This window comes from Camarhynchus parvulus, chromosome 18, assembly GCF_901933205.1.
Source record: "Camarhynchus parvulus chromosome 18, STF_HiC, whole genome shotgun sequence".
Lineage (NCBI taxonomy): Eukaryota > Metazoa > Chordata > Aves > Passeriformes > Thraupidae > Camarhynchus > Camarhynchus parvulus.
Genome location: NC_044588.1, coordinates 10,770,172 through 10,789,973, shown reverse-complemented (window position 1 = coordinate 10,789,973; position 19,802 = coordinate 10,770,172). Strand labels below are relative to the sequence as shown.

General features: G+C 45.2%; 3 protein-coding genes across 8 annotated transcripts in view; 1 reads left to right on the top strand and 2 right to left on the bottom strand.

The window, feature by feature from the left end:
• Positions 1-19,802, bottom strand: part of CASKIN2 (CASK interacting protein 2) — a 648,645-nt gene that overhangs the window by 189,971 nt on the left and 438,872 nt on the right. The gene's annotated exons all lie outside the window — the stretch shown is intronic.
• Positions 1-19,802, bottom strand: part of RECQL5 (RecQ like helicase 5) — a 37,962-nt gene that overhangs the window by 6,193 nt on the left and 11,967 nt on the right. For all 5 annotated transcript variants that reach the window (XM_030962084.1, XM_030962083.1, XM_030962085.1 and 2 more), the window contains 3 exons: positions 2,419-2,646; positions 868-967; positions 330-366 (listed from right to left, as the gene is read on the bottom strand). In XM_030962084.1, the coding sequence (XP_030817944.1) occupies positions 330-366; positions 868-967; positions 2,419-2,646 (365 nt within the window). The remainder of the gene's footprint in view (positions 1-329; positions 367-867; positions 968-2,418; positions 2,647-19,802) is intronic.
• On the top strand, positions 6,302-17,897 carry SMIM5 (small integral membrane protein 5). Of its 2 annotated transcripts, XM_030962142.1 has the most exons (4): positions 6,311-6,441; positions 12,818-12,956; positions 14,592-14,745; positions 16,155-17,897. In XM_030962142.1, the coding sequence occupies exons 3-4, from the start codon at positions 14,619-14,621 to the stop codon at positions 16,274-16,276; spliced, it is 249 nt and encodes an 82-aa protein (XP_030818002.1). In that variant the 5' UTR covers positions 6,311-6,441; positions 12,818-12,956; positions 14,592-14,618; the 3' UTR covers positions 16,277-17,897. The 2 variants fall into 2 exon arrangements, with proteins under 2 accessions (XP_030818003.1, XP_030818002.1); XM_030962143.1 differs by lacking the exon at positions 12,818-12,956 and having other exon boundaries at positions 6,302-6,441.

Sequence of the window (19,802 nt, the reverse complement as noted above, 5' to 3'; positions counted from 1 at the left end):
TTATTATTATTATTATTATTATTACTATTATTATTGCTGCATAACCACTGCAGAAATAGCCAACACTACAAAGTCAGGTTAGACAGAGTTTTCTTTCTCTCTTGCTTATTTGGAAATGTTGTTCAGAAAGATGCATTCCATATCTTCACCCTGACCAAAGCTAAGCTGTGGTCCATCTCCTCCAGCCAAGTTTTCACAGCCAAAAGCTTGACCTCTGTGCCTAGGGACTGATACCTCCAGTGGTGATGCTGTACAAATTGCATGCAGCTGCAAAATATAAGACTTTCTTCTCCCAAAGAAAACCCATTATAAATCAAAGAGATATTTACTTGGAGGAACAAAATCTTCCTTTTCTGGTTCTTTGCCCTGGAAGAAAACAAAGATCAGTCAAACATTTCCATTCCAACTACACACATGCAGATCTAGAAGCACAAGAGGCATGTTTTATATCCCTGCTCTAGGGAAAATTAAAGCTGAAGTTATAAAGGCATTGAATACGTGCCAAAACTGGGCCAAGAAGACAAAGAATGAGAATCAAAGCCAAAAGTTCACCTCTGCTATAAGAATATTTGAGAGAAGCTGAATGGGAAAATCTGTTTTTACTACTACCATGGGCATTAAAACCAACAGGCTCCTTTCTTAGCACTGCAGAGAAACCAGCACATGAATAAGCTGCATTTCTTCCTATTATGGGACTGGCCCAGAATGTGGAGAACACAACAAAAGCAGAGGTACAAGAAGTGAAAGACAACAAGCAACACCAAGATGAAATAATTTACTGTCATCAGTGCCAGGAAGCCTTTATGGCTGTCAGACAAGTTCATAGGAAACCCTCTGAGCATCCCTTAAGAACTGACCCCAGCTCACCTTGCGCAGACTCATCTGTTTCTTGTAGAAGTTGTCCCACTCCCGTTTCCGACGCTCCTCGTTGTCTTCATCCCAATTCCCACTGCCCTCTTCATCATACCTGGATGAGGCAGGAAGGCAAGAGGAACAAGCTTTTCTGTAGCTGCAGCATGAACTGGGGTACAAGTCTGGGAAGCCACCCCAGTGATGCACCCCACATCCTTCCTGAACATGTCTTCACTTGGAGTTTCTCTGCCATTGCCCAAGCAGGACAGCAGTGAGTGTCCTCCAAAAATGCACAGCATTTGTTCATCCCATAAAGTAGGAGCAGTGGCTTGAACTAAGAGCTTGTAACTAGTGCCCTGAGAATGGAGGGCTCCATTTCTGCAGCTCTGCCAGATGCTCCCAGGGGGTTCAGGAGTCAGTGCCTCATGTCATGTACCCATCTGTCAGTCCCTCCTGCCCTGGGAGCAGAGATGGCAGAAAGGGCACAACATCCATTCCTCAGCCTCACTTGTTCACAGGCTGCTGCAATAAATGAAACCTCCATCTCTACTACACTGAAATGCAGCAGCTGATGCTCACCAGATGTAGCCCAGGAGTTCACTGCCTCCCACAGCTGCCAAACTTACAGGTATCACAAATCTGAGCTTTAGAGCTGCTAATTATTACAACTTCCAAGGCAAAACTACACTCAGATCATGGAAAGGTTCAATAAGCCAAGTGGCAAACACTGTTCTGTACAATAGCATTAGCTGTGGCTTCTCAGGTCCTGAGACCAAACACAGGCTTAGGTCACAAGTCCTGGTTTCCCCTGACTCAGCTGGACTTGGCCAAAGAACAAAGGTACCAATCTCAAGCTTTTTAAGGTAAAGCAGAGGGCCTGGCCAGCCTACAGCACTGTGTGTCCTGGCACAGCTTCATGGGCAGTGCCAGCAGAGAAACTTCATCCTGACACAGCTGGACAATCACTGCAACTCTGCCAGAGAACAAGGGGAAAGAGAAGTTGTCACCTCCACACTGCCAAGCATTTTACAGAATTCATCATGTTTTCCACTGCACATCTTCCTTTTGCTGTCAGCCTGATAGGAAAATGCAGCAATCTGCAGAAGAATCTGACACTGGCACTTCATAACATCCTCTGTGGTGACTAAGTCCTGTCAGTGGCCCCTGGCCTGCTGGCTCACAGACAGTTGTGTTAAATCAGGAACGAACTCTGGACCATGTCATCTTGGTCTCAAGTTTAAACATTTCTGATCCTTGTGACTATGAACTGGCTGAGCCCACTTGCTGCTTTCAAAAATTTCAGGCTAGTTTCTTGAGCCAATTACATTGTGCAGGGCAATTCTTAGCTCTGTCAAAACAGCTTTTGGTTCTCTGGAACACGAATGAGAACAAGGCTGCCAAAGTGTGTGGAAAATGAAATTCCAGCTGCTGCTGCCAGAAAGTTACAGGAGAATACCATCCACACAGAAACATGTGCTGAAAATAGGAGTGTCTGGGCCTGCAGCTGGTGGATGCTCTTTTCTCTGATGGCTCCTGTGAGATGAGTGTAACCTGTCTGGTACAGACCTGCTGAAGCCTTTGAGGCCTCTCCTCCCGCCCTCGTAGAGCTCTGGGTCGTCGCTATCCCAGGAGGATCCCGTGGGCCTGATGGAGGTTTTACTCCAGCTGTTGCTACAGCGTTCCAGTTCCTCCAGTTGCCTTTTCACTGCCCCTGGGTTCTTGCAGAAGTCACAGCACTTGTTGCAAGGTGGGGTGGCGTCACCGAGGTACTTCGCGATGGCAGCGTGGCGGCAGCTTGGAAACACAAGGCAAAATCATCTGGTCATCACTTCTATCCACAAAAACGCCACCCTCCAAATGCAGGGTGTCTTTAGATAAAGATTTGAGTCCTGTTTTTTCACAGAGAATGTCTATTCCAGCAGGAGTCACAGGGATTAATCCCTGGAGCAGAATTCAGGCTCTGTTCCTGGCACCTTCCTTAAAGTCTCTTTGGCTTCCCTTCCCCATATGTAAAAAGCCATCAATGTTAATCTCTTCTGCTAAACCCTTCCAGATCTTTGAGACCTGCAAAAGGAGCAGCTGATGAAATGTACAGTTATTAATTCTGTATCACTGGCTAAATATATTCCATGTCCTGTCAGGTTGGCTGTAGGTAAAGAGGTCCCATTGATTACTACACCTCAGAGAACACCTCACATTGAAGAACATCTCACATTTAAGATTCTAGGTTTATTATTTGTGATTTGAAGGTGAAGAAATATATATTTGAAGACACAGGAATGTAAAGAAAATCCCAGGAATACAGTCCAAAGTGAGGTCACAAGGGAGTACCACTCAGATAACACAGCCTGGATCTTGATGGGCTCACATGCTCCAGATCAGCACCCAAAGTTTGGGTAGAGTCCTACATGCATGAAAACCAGCTCATTTGCTCACACAGGATTGCACAACCAGTTTACCAGGATTAGCAAACCAGCCACGAGAAGATTACTAGATTCTTCCAGAAATTTTCAAAATATTTTTGGCAGGCATCAGTGTTTTGGGGTACATAAAAAAGAATTTGGTGACAATATGCTCACTAGCAATACAGGCAGGAAATAATTTCTCTTCTAAAACACTCCCTAACTTAAACCAGGGAACACACTGATTTTGCAAAAAATGATCAGGCAGTTACTTTACCCCCTCCCCTTTTTTTTTTTAAGAAAGCAGAATCGAGAGGAGCTTTTTAAAACTAAAGTTTCTCAGCAGAGGTGGTTGGTTGTGTGTTAATCAAAAAGCTGACAATAAATATATGAAAACATTCACTTCACTGGGCATTTAGAGATCAAATCCAGCAGCCAAGTAGGAACAAAAGTTATTTTTAAGAGAAAATTATTTTACTACAAGGAAGAACAAAGTGGAATTTTTTATTCTCCACCAAGGTGTGCCCTAGTGGGCTTCCCAACTTCATCTGCAAAAAGTGGGCCACAGAGGGGAAAAGTAAGAGAGCAAGCACCTCAGTTACTCTTATTCTAAACCCTTTAAGGCATGTCAGAACTTGACAGAGATCTAACAAACACAGTTTTCTTCTTCACTTGCGTCTGTGTGTGTCTGGAGGGAACACAACTGCATGTTGTGAACCAAACAACTGCATGATGAACCAAAGCATCACAAACAAACCCCAGAGGGGCTGCAGGGGCTGCTGGCTCACTCCTTCCCACGGCCTGGGAGACGGATCTGGAAGGCAGCACAGCAGCAGGGCACAGGCTGCTGTCCCCAGCAGTGACCTGAGTGTGCTGAAGTGGCAGGGAGCTGGCAGTGCTCAGGTAAGGGGCTGCAGCAGGGTGTCTGCACTGTGCAGGGCACCAAAGCCTGGAGAGGCTCTGACAAAGCTGCCATTCTATCCCCCTGCAGAGCCACACTGACTCACTCTGCTCCTGCACTCAAAGAGCTCCTTTCACACAGAGGGCAAGGCTGGGGGACCAAGATGGGGGCAACACATTCGATACCCTTGTCCTGCCTCTCCAAAAGAACCACTGGTGCTGCCTGGCTTGCCAGTGCAACGTGACTATAGAAATGTCAGCGAGCTGCAAGTCAGCTTTTTGTTTCCCCCAAAGAAAACAGGCAGCATTCTCATTAGTCCCTGTCTCTTCCCCTCGCACGCACTGATCTGTATTAGAGTTAACTGAGGCATTCAGTGAGGGACAAGCCCTCTCCCCACTCCCACAGCTCACCAGGCTTATGCTGGGGAGGGACAGCCACACACACCTCTGTCCTCTGGCCCAGGGGAGGGCTTTGGTGGAGGCAGAGATCAGCTGTGAGCTCACTGGAATTGAGAGTTCCAGTTTCTAACCCATCAGGCTTGTAAAGCCAAGCCCTTCCCACCCAGCCTACTGTAATACTGTAATTGCTTTTTTCTTCCTGAAAAATTACCCAGATTGGGGCCACAGCCCCACTTCAGCCAACGGTGCTCAGGAGTTGGGCCATAACAGAAATTCAGTTGCAAAACTAAAATTGCAATCCCATAATTAGGGTCAAAAGACAAAAAATGAAGTTACCAACAGGGATGCTGGGGTTAATCACTGGATTAATACTTAACACAAGAGCTCTTGAAAGACAGTTGGTTATGCATTAACATGTGAGGGGAAAGTTTCCCCTGTCACACCAACACCTGACTAATGCCCACGAGATGGAGATGATTTACATAAATTAATGGTAGTTTGTATTATTATACATGTCCTAAAATTATTGCATCTTCTAAATATGCCACTGTATTATTTGTCTCCCTTCGCCCTTCAAAAGAGTACGTATGAGCTGACCACTGGTCTCATGTCTAAACAAAATCATTGTGTCATTTCAGACATTCCCTCCCCCCTCATCTGACATTATGGAATGGGATGAAGAGCAAATAACAAAGAGGTTTATTAACACATTTTTGTCTGTGGCAATGCATTTCAGGAAAGTACTAAACTGACCACAAAGCTGCCTGCACTTGTGTAGCTTTGGTAGTCCTTGTTTTTATACACCACAAAAAATAAGAGCGCTATTCCTGCAATTAGGAGAAGGAGATGGACAGCCAGAGAAGAAGCAAAGTCATATATCCCAAAAGAAGCTCTGTCTCTCCCAAAAACCAGAAAAAAGCATTCCCTTGTAGAAGCCAGAGGGTCCAAAGCCTCAGCAGAAAAATGCTCCCTGAATTAAACAACTCAGCAAGTCTTGGAATAATGTGAAGTGAAAGGGTTAAAAAAGATAAAAATCATATGAGGGCAAATTAGTTATGCAGTTGTCAAGTGAAAGCCATTTAATGAGCTTTATCAAATAGAAGAGCAAGTCATGAGGCTGATGAGAACTTCTAATTTTGCACCTGTCTGAAGGACTGTGTCCTTTCATCATCACCCGAGCTTCACCCTCTGAGACAAGACAGTGCCAGTCAGCTGTCCCCAGAATACGAGAAGCGAAAAGCTCAGCATCAAGAGAGTAAATGACTCGGCCAAGGGCACGGAGCAAATTCACCATCCCAGCATCAAATTCACTGCCCCAGCAATGTCCCTGCTGCCCTGCTCGAGGCAGGTCTCTCACAGAGCTGCTCTGTCCTTGTGAGCACTTGCTCTCCCTTTCAATGAACACAGGGGAAGGAGAAAAGCTCCTTCTCCTGAGAGCCGCAAGGAAACCGGGCAGCAGACAGGAAAGTTATTCGCTTTAACATCGCCCCCAACTATCGCAGCCAGAAAATCCATTCAAGTCTCACGGCAGAAAAAGGCGTCATTAAAAGGTAAAGAAGAAACTCCTCTCTCGGAGGAGATGCACAGAGGAAGCCAGCAACAAGTGCCGGCCCTCGGGCGGCCCGGGGAGCTGGCACCGGCTCTGGCTCAGCCTGCGGTGACTCCTCTCCCTCCCTCTTTGGCACACATGTAACACGAAACTTCGCATCTCCACGACAACCAGCAACAAAAAAAAAAAAAAAAAAAAGGCAGAGACAACAGCTGGCTGTCAGCAGCGGAGCAGAGAGGAGCTGAGCGAGCAGCGAGCCGCAGGATAAGGGGAGAGATGACGTGAAAAGTTTAAGAAGACGAAAGAAAAACAAGAGGAGAAGCAGAGCTGGCGGTCGGGGTAAGACTGAGCTATCGCTGCTGTTCGGTCAAGCGCGGAGGGGCTGGAGCCTGGGGAGCTGCCCCGGCTCGGTCAGCCACGGAGCAGAGCTTGGGAGGCGGAATTTGCTTGCCAGGGACACCGAGGAGCGAAGGTGGCAGGAGAAAAGCTTTTAATGGGATTGCGGAGAGTGCACCGCAGCCGCCCTGTAACAAAAGGAGCTCCGAGCCCGAGCGGGACTCCGCAACTCCTCTGCCGTGACAAAGGCTGGCTGCTCGGGTTTCTGTGCTCGTACACAACGTATGTCCTCATAAACTGGTGACCTGATACAGAAATAGTGTGGACAAGGCAGCTGGGTCCGAGCTGTGCGTGCCTTAGCGGGGAGCACAGGCAGGCGCGTACGAAACCCGGCGGGTGCCAGCCACGGCTTTTCCCGGAGCTCCTCCCAGCTGCAGCCAAGTTTTATCCCCCAAATCCTGATGCAGAGAGCTTAGAAAACAAACCCTGGTCAGGGAACTAGCACGCTGTGCAAGTTAAGCATCTGTATCCAATAGAAATAAATGGAAAGATTTTACAGAGTTGCTAATGAGAACATTTAAAAAAGAAGAATTCAGCCAGCGTATCAGGCACAGATGCTGGTTTAGTGCTCAAAGCAGCAGGAGAACCACTGCTCGGAGAGGCACGTTCATGCACATACACAGCTCATGGCTTACAGTAAGCACACCGTCAAGTCTGAATGCAGTGAGAAGGGAAGGAAGAGTAAAAGGATCACCTAAATACATGAAATTATACAACATAGAATCATTAGGTTGAAAAAGAGATTTTAGGCCATTGTGTCCAAGCTTTGGTTTTACAGAGGTGTCCCACCTGCGCTCCCATCTCCGTTTTGCTGTTGGGTACGGGAAGAGGAGCTGGTAATGGAGACTGGCCTTATAAATCCCCACTTTCTGCTATCTGAAACTGATTTCTCTGTTTGGAAGCTGCTGCAGCTCCCAGCACTGAGCTGGGACCCCTCAGCCTCTGCCAGGAGGTGCAGGGGCAGTCAGCTGTTTACAAACTGGAGCAGAAAGCCAATTCTCACAGAAAAAGGTCTTCCCAATCCTACACATGCCTGTAGGGAGGAATGTTAAGGATCAGGTATTTCCACTTCTCTCCATTTCCATTAACGAGGAATGGAGGGCAGGTCTTTCTGACCTAGTGTTGTACAAACATGGAATTGGAACTGCCTGAGTGAGGAGAGGTAGCAGTTCAGACCCACACGCCTCCAGCCTGGCCCTAAGGCTCAAGGGGATGGAGGGAAGTTTCCACCCTGCTAATGGAGAGTCTCTGTAGGTTGCTTGTTGCAGTTAGGAGAGTTTCTTAAATAAAGCATGTGAAAAAACAAAGTTTAGCGAAACAACAAAGAAAAGAATAAGGAGGGAGGAGTGAGGGGAGAAGGGCAGGGGAGGGAAGGAGGTGGAGAAACATGCCAAGTTTTCCTGGCCAAAAGAAAATCTTAATGGGTTTGGCTGGGGGCTTGTCCAGCTGCAGCCATGCTGTTGATGTGTGGGGGGAGAGGCACAGCAATGTGAAACACATGTCTGGATAAAAACAGCAGGACATGGCTTGTGTTACAGCTGTCCCAGTGCACGGGCCTCAGCCTGACTGCAACCAACAGTGGGTGTGGGAATGAAGGTACAAAATAATCCAAGTTTGACAGAGTGGCTCCTCTCTAAGACAAGCCCTGAGCACAGAGCCTGCTGTGGGCCAGAGGCACCCACTGGCCAGCAGGGACTGTGAGCAGCACCCACCCCACAGCTCCATGCAGGCTCTGCCCATGCAGCCACAGCTGATGAGCTTCCAAACAATTCCTCCCGAGGCAGCAGCTGCTGCAGATTTTGATTTTTGACCTCCTACACCCCAATAGCACCTTTACTAGGATTAGTCCAGGATATTTCAAAAAGCTCAAAAATGCATGTAATTCAGAAGACTTGTAGATGTGAGATCAAGGCCAGGGCACAGAGGTGGCTGTTAAAAGGTGGAGGAGTTTCCAGCACTCTCAGGGCCTCCAGATACTGGACCTCAAGCACCAACTACTGATAGATCCCACTATGTTTGTGAAGTCACTAAAAGGCTTTCACAAGCACACAGCTACCTCTCAGTCAGCTTCCTGAGAAATGGATATTTTGCTAATATTAGAATAGACTTTCAGGCTAGATTCAAGCATCACCAACCCTAAAAAAAGTTCTCTTGTAGAAGAGCTACAGGTTTATTTTTAAAATTGACCTTTTCCTTTCATTGGATGGCTCAGTGTTTTGGTTTCCCCACTTAAAAATTTTCTAGTAGTGAGGAATTATCTCATGAGGTTTTGTGGACTTGTTTGTGGGATGAACTGGAGAAAACCAGGGTGATCTGCAGAGGTGTAAAGACTCCCAGCTCAGTGCCCCAGTGGGCACCTCTGCTACTGAAACTGGGAATTCAGTGCCTTTTTACATTAATCTAGTATTAGGTTGTAGGGAAGAGAAGGCACATTTACAGTGCTGCCTCAAAACCCATCTCCAAATAGTGGGTGGTGGAGATGACAAGGTATTCCAGCCAAAGGGTGACCCAGGCAGGGCAGCTTTAAAATCTCAGGAATGTGTGGCCTTCTGCTCCAAACCAACTGACAAAGCCCCAGCTTTTCTCCCATGGCATTGAGCTACAATTTACCAGTTTGGGTGTGTGCTGTTCAAGGGCTGAATTCTCTTGATACTGGAAACTATTTTCATCTGCTTGGGAATGAATTATAGGTCTGTCTGGCTCTGTGCACTCCTGTTTTAAGAAAAAATGGGCTTGTCTGAACTATAGTTAAGATTCACATGGCTGGTCAACTACAGTCATGGCAGCAAACACTGCATTAACAATGATGAGAGAAAACCATGCACTGATAATACAACTGCATTTCTATGGCCCTTTTCATCTCAGCAGTACATTAAAAGCTTAGAACAATAAACAATCATGCAGGAATTATGACACGTTACACCAAAATGCATCCACTGTAGGCACACCTAGCAACCCAGCATTGTTTGAGAACAGGAAGCACTGCAGACCTTATCCATGTAAAATCAGAAGGACATTTCAGGGACCAAGAACAAAGCTGGTACGTTTTGAAACTGGCCAATCCTTCGTTTTCTTTAAAAAGTGGCCAAGTACAGTCAGAGCTTATTTTAGAGTTTTAGACCAGAATAAAAAGCATCCCTTCCCCTTTGGCTGCTCAGCACCCTCCTTCCATGAGGTTGGGCTTGCCTTGTAAGATTTCCTACTGGATAAGCCTCCACAATCCATACAGGCTTCCCATCCCTGTACAGGTCCAATTTCAACCAATTTATTGGACTAGTCTGAGTAAGAACAACACATTTGCTTCTTCAAAGCCCCAGTCTTAAGGAAAAGCCAAGGCTGCAATGAGAATGTTGCCCTGGCATTCTGCTTGATGGGAACATCAGGAAGGTTCTGCTTGGTAAGGTCTCTGGTGCCATCCTGCTGTGGGCAGTGGAGGAGAGCCAACTCATCATCACTGGGACTTGCTGCATTAGGACTAGAGGCATTGGCAGCTTCTTGTTGCCCCCAAAATTCCCCCTCCCAAAGCTTTATCTCCACTTGTAGGTTACTAGAGCAACAAACCCATGCAAGCACAGTAAAACCAATGGATCAGGATTATGGCAAGAACAATATGAGGAGCATGGCTGGGTTAGGAGCAAACAAGAGTGGAAACCACACTTTCATCTACATCCATCCTCAACAGGCTCAGTGAACAAAGTGTTCAAAGTACTGAGCAAAACAATGGCCAGTTCAGTTTGTAACTGCAGCAAAACCAGGGACTTGTTGCCTTTCTATCTAAAGATTTCCAAGCATGCTGGAAACTTGGACACACAACAATTAACAAACAAAGCTCTGATGTGGTTCCATCTTCCGCTGTCTTGCAGAGATGAAGTCACCCAGCAGTGGGATGTGATGACTTACCCAAAGTCACAACCAGGGAGCATCACTGGCAGGCCAGGGAGACTGCCTGTATTTACTAACTTCCAGTCCTGGGGCTAAACCACAAACTTAAATTTGTGCCTTTTGCACTAAAAAAGGCTGCTCAAATACCCCCAGGGCTATGTGTAAACAAGTGTCTCATTCTCAGCAGCAAATTTCAGCTCACCCACTCCCTACAGTTCACCTGTGGATGCAGCTGTGTCCACACACAGATCAACACAGACCAAAAACCCCAAATGCACAGGAAAAATGCAAAACCAAAATGTACAGCAATTCCAAAAGACTCACAGCAGCCTCACTAGCTTCAGGCAGACACAGGGATGTGAGACCCCACTGTACATGGTCATCTCAAAGCTCTTTTTCTTGGAAAAAGAAGCCTCCATATGCAGCCAGTTCACAGCAGAAAGGAACCTTGATGGAGGCTTTCCTCTTGAATGTCTAGATTGAGGCTTTCTAATGGCTTTATTCTCCAAGGGGCTGAGCAGCCAACTTCTTTGAGTGCTTCAGCATGGCACAAGTCCATTAAAACAACTCAGAAAGATAATTTCAGTGCTATTATGGCAATTTTCACAGCTTTCTTCAGTGGGCACAGCAAGATGAATCTGCATTAGTGCTTTCTGGGAATCTAATCCTATGTAAGTCCTAAACACAGGACATGCACTCTGGTTTTCCAGGGTCATGTAATCCTTGCAGCTGAGCAGCACACCTGCAGCTGTTTGCCATTCCCCTGCATCATTTCTGTGCTCTGTCCTTTCAACCAAGGCTAATAACTCATGGCACATGGCAGAATGGGCCTTTTTTTTTTTTTTTCATCAAAACCAAATAAACCCAAATTAAACGATTGTTTTATTCCCTCCCCCTGCTGGGCCTTGCAACATTAGAGGAGGGCAGAAAGGTTTGATGATTTAGTTCCACTGGCATCACTGACTGGATGAGTTATTTCTTAAGTCAAAACCACGAATTTCGGGCTGCCACCCCATCCCAGCAGGATGTCACAAATGTCTGCCTTTGACAAGACATTGTATTACTTTCTTTTCTGTGTGAGATTCTTGTCTTGCCTCTCCTCATCTGATTTTCACTTCATGTGAGCTCTAACTACAGCTGTGGAGCAGAATTTCCTGACACCAGTCTTACAATGTGTTATGAAGACCACATTGCAGTGTGGTCATTCAGGATTTTTTCCATGACATGGATGAGTTACATCAGCTCTGCTGCCCTACAGCCAAGTCTCCTCTGCTCTGGAGGGTTCCCATCCTCAGTGGGTGAAGTTTTGAGGAAGGACAATGATGAGCAAGAAGAAATTCCCAACTGAGGGAAACACTGGCAGACAATTATGTTTGCTCCAAATGCCTGAGAATCTCTGAGGTACTAACTTGAGTGGCTCTTCCAGCCTCTAAAGCAGCACTCCAGGCCTAGAAAGTAAACTGTCAGTTAAGGTCCACAACCTTAAGTTTCAAACCTCTTGAGACTTCCCTTTTTAATAATAATCATCAGAGTTACTGCTTCAACTGAGTATCCTCCACCACCTGTCCTTTACAACTGCTAGTGACTGGAAGCTTATTTGAACACAATATAATAAAACAAAAGGAATTAATTCTCACAGCTTCACTCTGTTATTGTAATTAATGTCATCACCTTTGTGTTGTAAATGAGGCAGATGCATAAGACAGCTGGTTTAAATAACTATCCTTATCCTTGTGCTAATCTCAAGGGTAAAATCTTGGTTCCACTGAAATCAATTGGGAAAAGGTCACATCAAAACCAGTCCTGAAGAAAGACTTCACATCACAAGTAGAATGGAACATACAAAAGTCCATTAATATGACTGTCTTTCTTGGAGGAGTTTTACTTTTTTCCTTTAAGAATTATTTTATTCTTCACCCTTTTACCTTGCTGCAGAAGTAGAAATCCCAAAGCAGAGAATCCTTGAAGCAGCAGTAAGTGCAGTCAATCAGAAAAACATTTGCTTCCTCACGAATTGGTTGGAGACTGCACCACAACCATCAAACTTTGTCCCTGATGTAATTCAGACCAAGGTAAACAAGCAAATTCCTTGCAAGTTTTAGAATAAAAACTCCTTCACTCAGCTCCAGATCAGGTACCATGGGCAGAGTGGAATGTCCATTACAGTGACAGGCTTTATTATTTTTGACTAAGCACTTTGCTAATCCACATGGAGTTCTACAATCAGTAGAACTCAATAATTTTACCCTGTATAACCAAATTTCACAAGCCTGGCTCTTATGTTGCTTCTGGTGCAACCCAAAGCATGGCATAGAAGTTCACAGCAAATTTGTTATGAGGAGAGCTTCTGGACAGGCAGAAATACCTCCAAAGGGAATAAACATTTTCACAATGTTAAAGCCAGAAATTTTATTTTTTGAAATTTTTTCTTCTACAGCCAAGAACAGAAAGCACAAATCATTTCACCTCTGCCTCATCCACCATCTCTTAGAATGGAAACAAAATCGAAAACCTGTAGACACAGAATCCTGCAGCACTAAGGACAAAGCAGCCGTTTCTGGAGAAGCTCACTTGGGGTATGCAGTCATCTGGAAAGAAGTATTTAACCCTAGTCTCAAAAGTGACCTTTTCAGGTCAAAAGACCACTGCTCTGCCTCCTTCCTGAATTGTAGTGATCTTTCTGTGGATGTGGATTTTCCATCCACCCCCATTTCTAAGAAACCAGCTGGTTCCGATTTTTATTCCTTAGCTTGGATTTAAAAGAACAAAGAAAACCCTTTTTGAATTGCATAAACATACAAAACTAATTTAACTTGGCACTGTAGTACTTAAGCCCAGCATGCAAAGAAACAGCCAAGGTCTCTCTGTCCTCAGTGTGTTTAGAAAAACTGAACTCCAAGCATCCATTTGTTTGAGTAACCAAGCCAGATGTTCAATAAGGAACTAGCTGGTTTGTTCTGGAAGTGCAGTCTTGGTCACTTGGCTTTGTGTTATCACCAAGATCAGGATATTAAATTGCAATGTTCAAGTCCCAAACCCCAGTGTTGCCTGTTACAACACACACAAACCAGTACATTTTGATACAATAATGAAATAAGAGTTAGAACCCATTCAAGTGTTGACCTGTCTAAACACTTGTTTTAGGTGGAACTATGGATATTTCTCAAAAATATCCAATTCCAGTTCCTAATTGGAGCAAAATTTGAAAATTCATAGGTCTCATGCCAGCTAGTTTGTTGCAATGCCTCCTAAAATCTTGCTTGTGGGGTAAGAGAGCAGCAAATATTGGTGACAAAACTGAGGCCCTTAACTTTAACTAGACTAATAATATTTTCAGTAACAAGAGCTCCTGATGATCACTCTGGGAATAAAGAAGGCTAAGATTACTGAGCAGGGCAGGAGGGATTAGCTCCACAGGGGAAATATCTCCCTGACAGATCCAGGGGCTTTTGCTTTGCTCATCGTCAGCAGTGATGGGTGGAATCCACTGTTCAATTCATATATTGCTCTGTGGCTTAGAATAAAAAAAAACAAACTTAAATTTAGCTTTCTTTATAAAATTGCATTCATCTGTAAGAACTTGTAAAGCATCCAGCTGTCTCTAGTGAATGCAGAGTTTAATTTTTAGTATCACATACAGTAAAAATGGTTAATAAAGATTATTAATGCTATTGTATTGAGGTGTTGAGGTAAATGCCTTTTTTAAGGTATTTTGAGGTAAATCCCCCTTTTTTTGAAGGGGAGTTCTGTAGCTCAAAGTGCAAGAAGCCTTCAAGGGAGTCTACTTTGTGTTATTCAGTAACAAACAACTGAAGACTATGTACAGTGGAGTTCAGCATTCAAGTTGGGTTAGAATTGCATTTGTTTCTGGAAGGACAAGTTAGCACAACTGGAAAAAAAAAGTGCTTTGATTGGGTGAGAGCCAAGGGCAGGCACTGTCCAGTCTAACTCAGTGCCTGCTGGAAGAAGTGTCCTTGTAGAAGAAACACCGTTTGGAAGTAGTTGACAAAAACACCCTCGAAGCTGGATTTTGAAATTAAAACAGCGCCAGAACACGTAGACAATTAAAAGTCCTCCACCTTAGCTACTGGGAACAAGGACTGAGACCAGATAAACTTGTTTTCCTTGTGATCACCAGCTGTATAAGAAGGCTGGCAGCTCCCTAGCATTAGTCAGTGAAAAGGTTTATTCTCTGTTTGGTTCTCCTGCAGCATAAAGCCTGAAGAGGTTGTGACAGAATGTCTTCTGAAAGCTTTCTAAAGGAAGTTCAAGCCATTGGTGAGAAGTTTCTCCTCAAGCTCCAGAAACTGCCCAAGGCTGAGCCAGTGGAGATTGTCAGCTTTTCTGTGGTTCTTCTGTTTATTGGTGAGTTTGTGGGTGGAGGCAAAGGGGTGTCAGAATTTCTCTCCTCTCCTATGGGGACAATTTGCTCCACAGGCTGTGTAGGTGGGTTGGTGGTGTTGGCTGTTGTTTTCTAGGCTGTGCTCCAAGGCCCAGGTTAATTCCTAGGTAATTTTTACCATTCAGTGTGTACCTTACATGGTTGCAGAGCATGACAGGAAACAGTACAGCTTTCCCCAAAGCTCCAATTTTAAACATTAGTTAAATCGGCAATATTTTAACTAACCCAGAGCTGCTGTAATGTTTTGATGCATAGGACATGGTTTATGACAAATGGTACTAGAGCATCTCCCTGCCACAGAAGACACTTAAGAGGGACTCTGAGTGTCATTCCTGTATTGGCTCAGTGAATTCAGATGAGTCCATTTATTCTCCTCTGGTAATGGCAAGATCCCTCCTGCTGCTCTATGTGGGGATGGCATGGAAGGAATAACAACTGGATCAAGAACTGTTGGATCAAGGAGGATGAAGTTTGTTTATACAATGGGAAAATAAGCAAGAAGGAAGACAGGCCCTGCTCCTCAAAGACAGGGCTTGCTCTTGGCCAAAAGGAAGGGTGTGTATTCAGCTGGACACTCCTCCCTGGGCTGGAATTCACAATGTCACACCTGCTGCTTTATTTGGTTCATCCCTACAGCGGGTTCCCCACAGGTCAGGTTACCTGGCAGCCCAGGTCCAGGCTTTAAAAGAACACAGGCACACCAGAGGCATGCTCACACTCTTACATGTTCTGCAGGATGGAACATGTCATCCTTTTCTACTCCAGATAAACTAACACATCCCTGCCAACACCTGCCATCCTGGCTAGAGTAGAGGACAGTCAGCTAGCCCACTGTTCTGTGAAATGAACCCCTCCATTTGAAGTATCTTATTTTCTTCAAGCTAAATACAGAAGAGTAAAGACAACCCAGTCATGAGTCTCTATGCTTAAAGAGTATGCTGAACTCACTCTTCAGAAATACAACTGCCAGTTTGAGTAACCAAACTCCCTCAAATCTGGTTACTCAAAAATCTAAAGCTGGATTTTCATCCTTTCCAGGCACATGGCTGTGCTTAGGTATTGCATGTCAGCTCCCAAACAACAGCCCATTAAGTGGGTAAAGAAACCCTCACATGGTTTGGAATGTAGCTCTTAAGGTCTTGAAATGCCTGGTAATGATTGTCCAGATTAAATGGAAAAGCAATACAAAGGAGCAGGAACTTAGGAAGAGGAAGATGGGGATATAGGGCAAGGAAACCAGGCTTTGCTCATTTTGCTGCTCACCAAACAACTTGGAGGAGACATAGGGTTACTCTGCAGTAGGAGGAGGACACATAGGGTTACTCTGATTGTTCCTGTGCTATGAAGCAATATCCTTTGTTTCTCTCTGCAGTTACTGTGCTGGTGCTCACGATCATTGCCTGCAGTTGCTGCTGCTGCAGCTGCTGTGGCTGTGATGGACGCCCTGATCCCAGACGCAGGAAGAGCCAAGTCAGCCCAGCTGCCCATTCCTGAAGTGACACAACCTGCTATCAAGGACACACATGGACATCAGGATTCAGTGCTATGGGAATGACTTTCCACACTAGCCCACTGAAAATGGCAATAACAATATTAATGAATGTGACTCAAAGGACCAGAAATCACAGCATGGAGTTCCTTCTCTCTGTGACAGCCACTACTGTGACCAGAAAGGTAAAGCTCCTTTGCCATCACTGTGGCCCTCTTCTGGGCTGGGATGGGGTGGGAGGGCATGGACACAGATTGCTGAGAAAAGAGAGAGCTTTCCCAAAGACAGCCCTGCAGCTGGGCCAGCTGAGGATCCCTCCTGGGACACGGAGCCACGGAGCAAAGCAGAGGCCACGCACACAGCCACACACGAGGCACTGCCTGCTCTCCTCACCAGAAGGATGGTACTGGGCATTAGCAAAACCCACTGACACCACTGGGAGGTCCATTTGCTCAGGTCATTGTGGATCAAGGCCAAACTTGCTCCAGGAGACATGTTTAGCTGAGATATCTGCTGGTAAGAACAAATGGTGGACCCTCTCATCCCAGTGTGCCAGTTGAGGCTCTGAGTACAGCTGGTGTCATTTTGTTGGTGATATGATGATGGGAAATTGCCAAAGAAGAAAACAGATCGTGTGGAATACTCTTTGTAAATAGAAAGATGATGGCAAAAGGGAAAATCTCACCAATCCTATGGCTTATTTTGATCATTCTCCGCTCAACATGCTCCCTCTCCACCCCCTGTGGTTCCTACTCTTCTGCTTACTGCCGATGAATGGCTCTTGCAGAGCATGGGAGCTCCAGGAGATGAACAAATCCCAATCCTTACTTGAGGGATCTCTGTGCCTGACTCTCTGCACTGTGTGCAGTTTATTTTAGTAGACATGAACATGATGCCAAGGGTGTGTTTATGAGCAAGCACAGAGGCATTTCAGAGGAGTGACACATGATGGGAGCCATCACTTCAGGGTATGTGTGCAGCAGCTGACAGCGGGCACTGTGACAGAGCAGAGCCAAGAATGGGCTGCTGGGCTGGAGTTAACAAGTGCAAATAAATCCCTTTTCCATGCTGCAGCCACTGTGCACGTTTGGTTTACACTCCAGTGAACTTCCGAAAGGGATTTACCGACATACAAGGCTGTGGCACAGGCCACCACTTCCACAACTGGCACAGCACAAGAAGGCCACAATTCTGCACTAAACTCTGAACCACTGGTGTCTCAGCCCCAAATGGGAGACCAACCATCTTTGTCAGAAGGTATAAACAATTACATGAATATAGAGAAGTCATCTTTTGACTCTGTATCCCAACTAAGTGTATGTACCAAAGCCAACGTCTAGCTAGGGAGAACAGAATGATCAAGATTTTAACAGTGGGCTTTAAAATACTCTTTACACTTCAGGAGGTACAGAAAAATAAAGAAAACTCTGTATAGAAATGTATTTTCTCTGTTGCCTGCACCCATATTAGTAAAAGGCACATTACTTCAGCTTCTTATGTATTTAATGCACTTTATTTTTTGCCAACAAACCGGATCTAGGTATTTGGTATTTTTGTACTGCTGCACATTGGAATATATCTGCAGCCAGAGACATAGTCTAAGAATTATAAGAAAAATAAAATTCCTAAAACTACCAGTGTTACTTTTAAATTAATTAAAAGTAAAACTTTCCAGTGGAAAATGAGGATGTTCTTCAGAAATAAATATTTGAGACTCAGCACGACAACTGCCCAGAGCAGACTGCACTAGCATGAGTTACTGCATGCACAGTTACACTGAAACAACAAAGTGTAAAAAAAAAAAGAAAAAAAAAAGGAAAAAAATTATTAGGCTGTCCCAAAGCTTTCACTGCCAACCAACATGTTAGGGGGAAACAATCCAAAGTGTGGCATCAGTGTAAACATTCAGAGGTGCATCACACCAACCTCCTGTCGCATAAGTCTTTGCTCATTTCACTCACAAACGAGTGGCAATCAAAGTGACATCAGGAGCCTCAGAATCTCTTTTGCAGAGACAGACTCAACAGATGTTTTTGTATCTAGATTAAGTCACGAGACCCAGGGAAGAACAGAGCTCACTTTCTTTCCAGGCTTGTGCTAGACAGTGCCAGCTGCAGACATTAACAACATCCCATTGAGGGCTGTTCCAGCAGCACAGAGCCAGCCTGTGCAAAGACAGGGGGAAGCTTGGCAGGCTGGACACACACCAAGGGCTGACAGGTTGCTGTCACTGGGAACAAGCTGCCAGACCTTATCTCAACAGGAAAAGCCACAAATGCATGTTTCCCAGTGGTGGTACAAGTTAAACCACTGACAGATACCAGGCAGAGGAACAAGAGAAATGGCTCCTGTCTTATCTCGGCCACTGTGAGTTCCTGAATTAGAAACAGAATAAACACAGCAGTGTTAAAAAAAGGGAAGGAAAGAAAAACAGACAATCCTCTAAAGGATTCAGGTGGCTTTCTGGAGCAGAGGACCAGGTACCATGTAGAGGGGGTCAATTTCTACACACTTGTTTGGACCTCACAGGCCTGATGTTCTGCGTTGGACTATTTTGTACCACTGCACTCAGCTGGACTACTCCTACAGCTGGGGCTCAGACATGTCAGTTGTTTGCCTGATCTGCTGCTTTCTTGCATGCATTCAGGGTAGCCTGAAAGATGCCAGCAAGTGCCCAGCTTCCTGCAGCTCTTCAGCTTCTGCTGACTACAAACCTGCTGGTCCCTGGGTCCCTGCTCAGCACTAACACAACTTTTGTGTTTTGGCTTCAATCAGTACTGAAATACAGACACTTATAGGGAGCAGTGAGGATGGACCCTCTTGTTTCAGCCTGCAGAGGGAAATGCAGAAAAGCACAGAATAAGGCAAGGCTGCTTCTAACACAGCAACTGCCATTCATATTGTGAAAGCCTAGGAGGAACTGCATGGGAATACCATTACTTCAGTAATGAGGATAAAAAGTGTTGAAATTGTTCCTTTCCCTGAGGAACCTCAAAGAGCCAGCAAGGCCAACCCCTCCAGCAGAAGTGGTTGAAGTTCTACTGATGACTTAATGGAATAGCTTCTGTTCTGTAACATTATCCCTCTGGTTTGCTTGGCTTGTGAAAAATAAGTTTCCTTTTACATACAGGCAGTGTAAAAGTAAGTTTCCTTATTTTTCACAGGCTTGTGAAAAATAAGTTTCCTTTTACACACAGGCAGTGTAAAAGTAAGTTTCCTTATTTTTCACAGGCTTGTGAAAAATAAGTTTCCTTTTACACACAGGCAGTCTCACACACCACACTCCTCCTTCTGCCCTCCCTTCTCTCTCCAGCACCATCCCTCTGGTCTTCTCCAGCCAGGAAAGTGATAGTTTTATGGCAGCTCACAGCAGTGCAATGCTCTGGAATGGGTTTATTCACCTGAACTGTCACAATGAATTTTGGACTGCAGGGCAGTCCTGTTCAGTCTCACTCCAGTCTCCTACTGCAGCATTCAACACAGAGCCAGTTAGGATCCAGGAAACACAGCCCTCTTCCCTCCACCACATCC

Bases quoted from the DNA above. Each gene is read 5' to 3' on its own strand.
- SMIM5 (XM_030962143.1), top strand. From the start codon at position 14,619: ATGTCTTCTGAAAGCTTTCTAAAGGAAGTTCAAGCCATTGGTGAGAAG. The intron at 14,746-16,154 runs GTGAGTTTGTGG...TTCTCTCTGCAG, and splicing joins TGTGGTTCTTCTGTTTATTG to TTACTGTGCTGGTGCTCACG.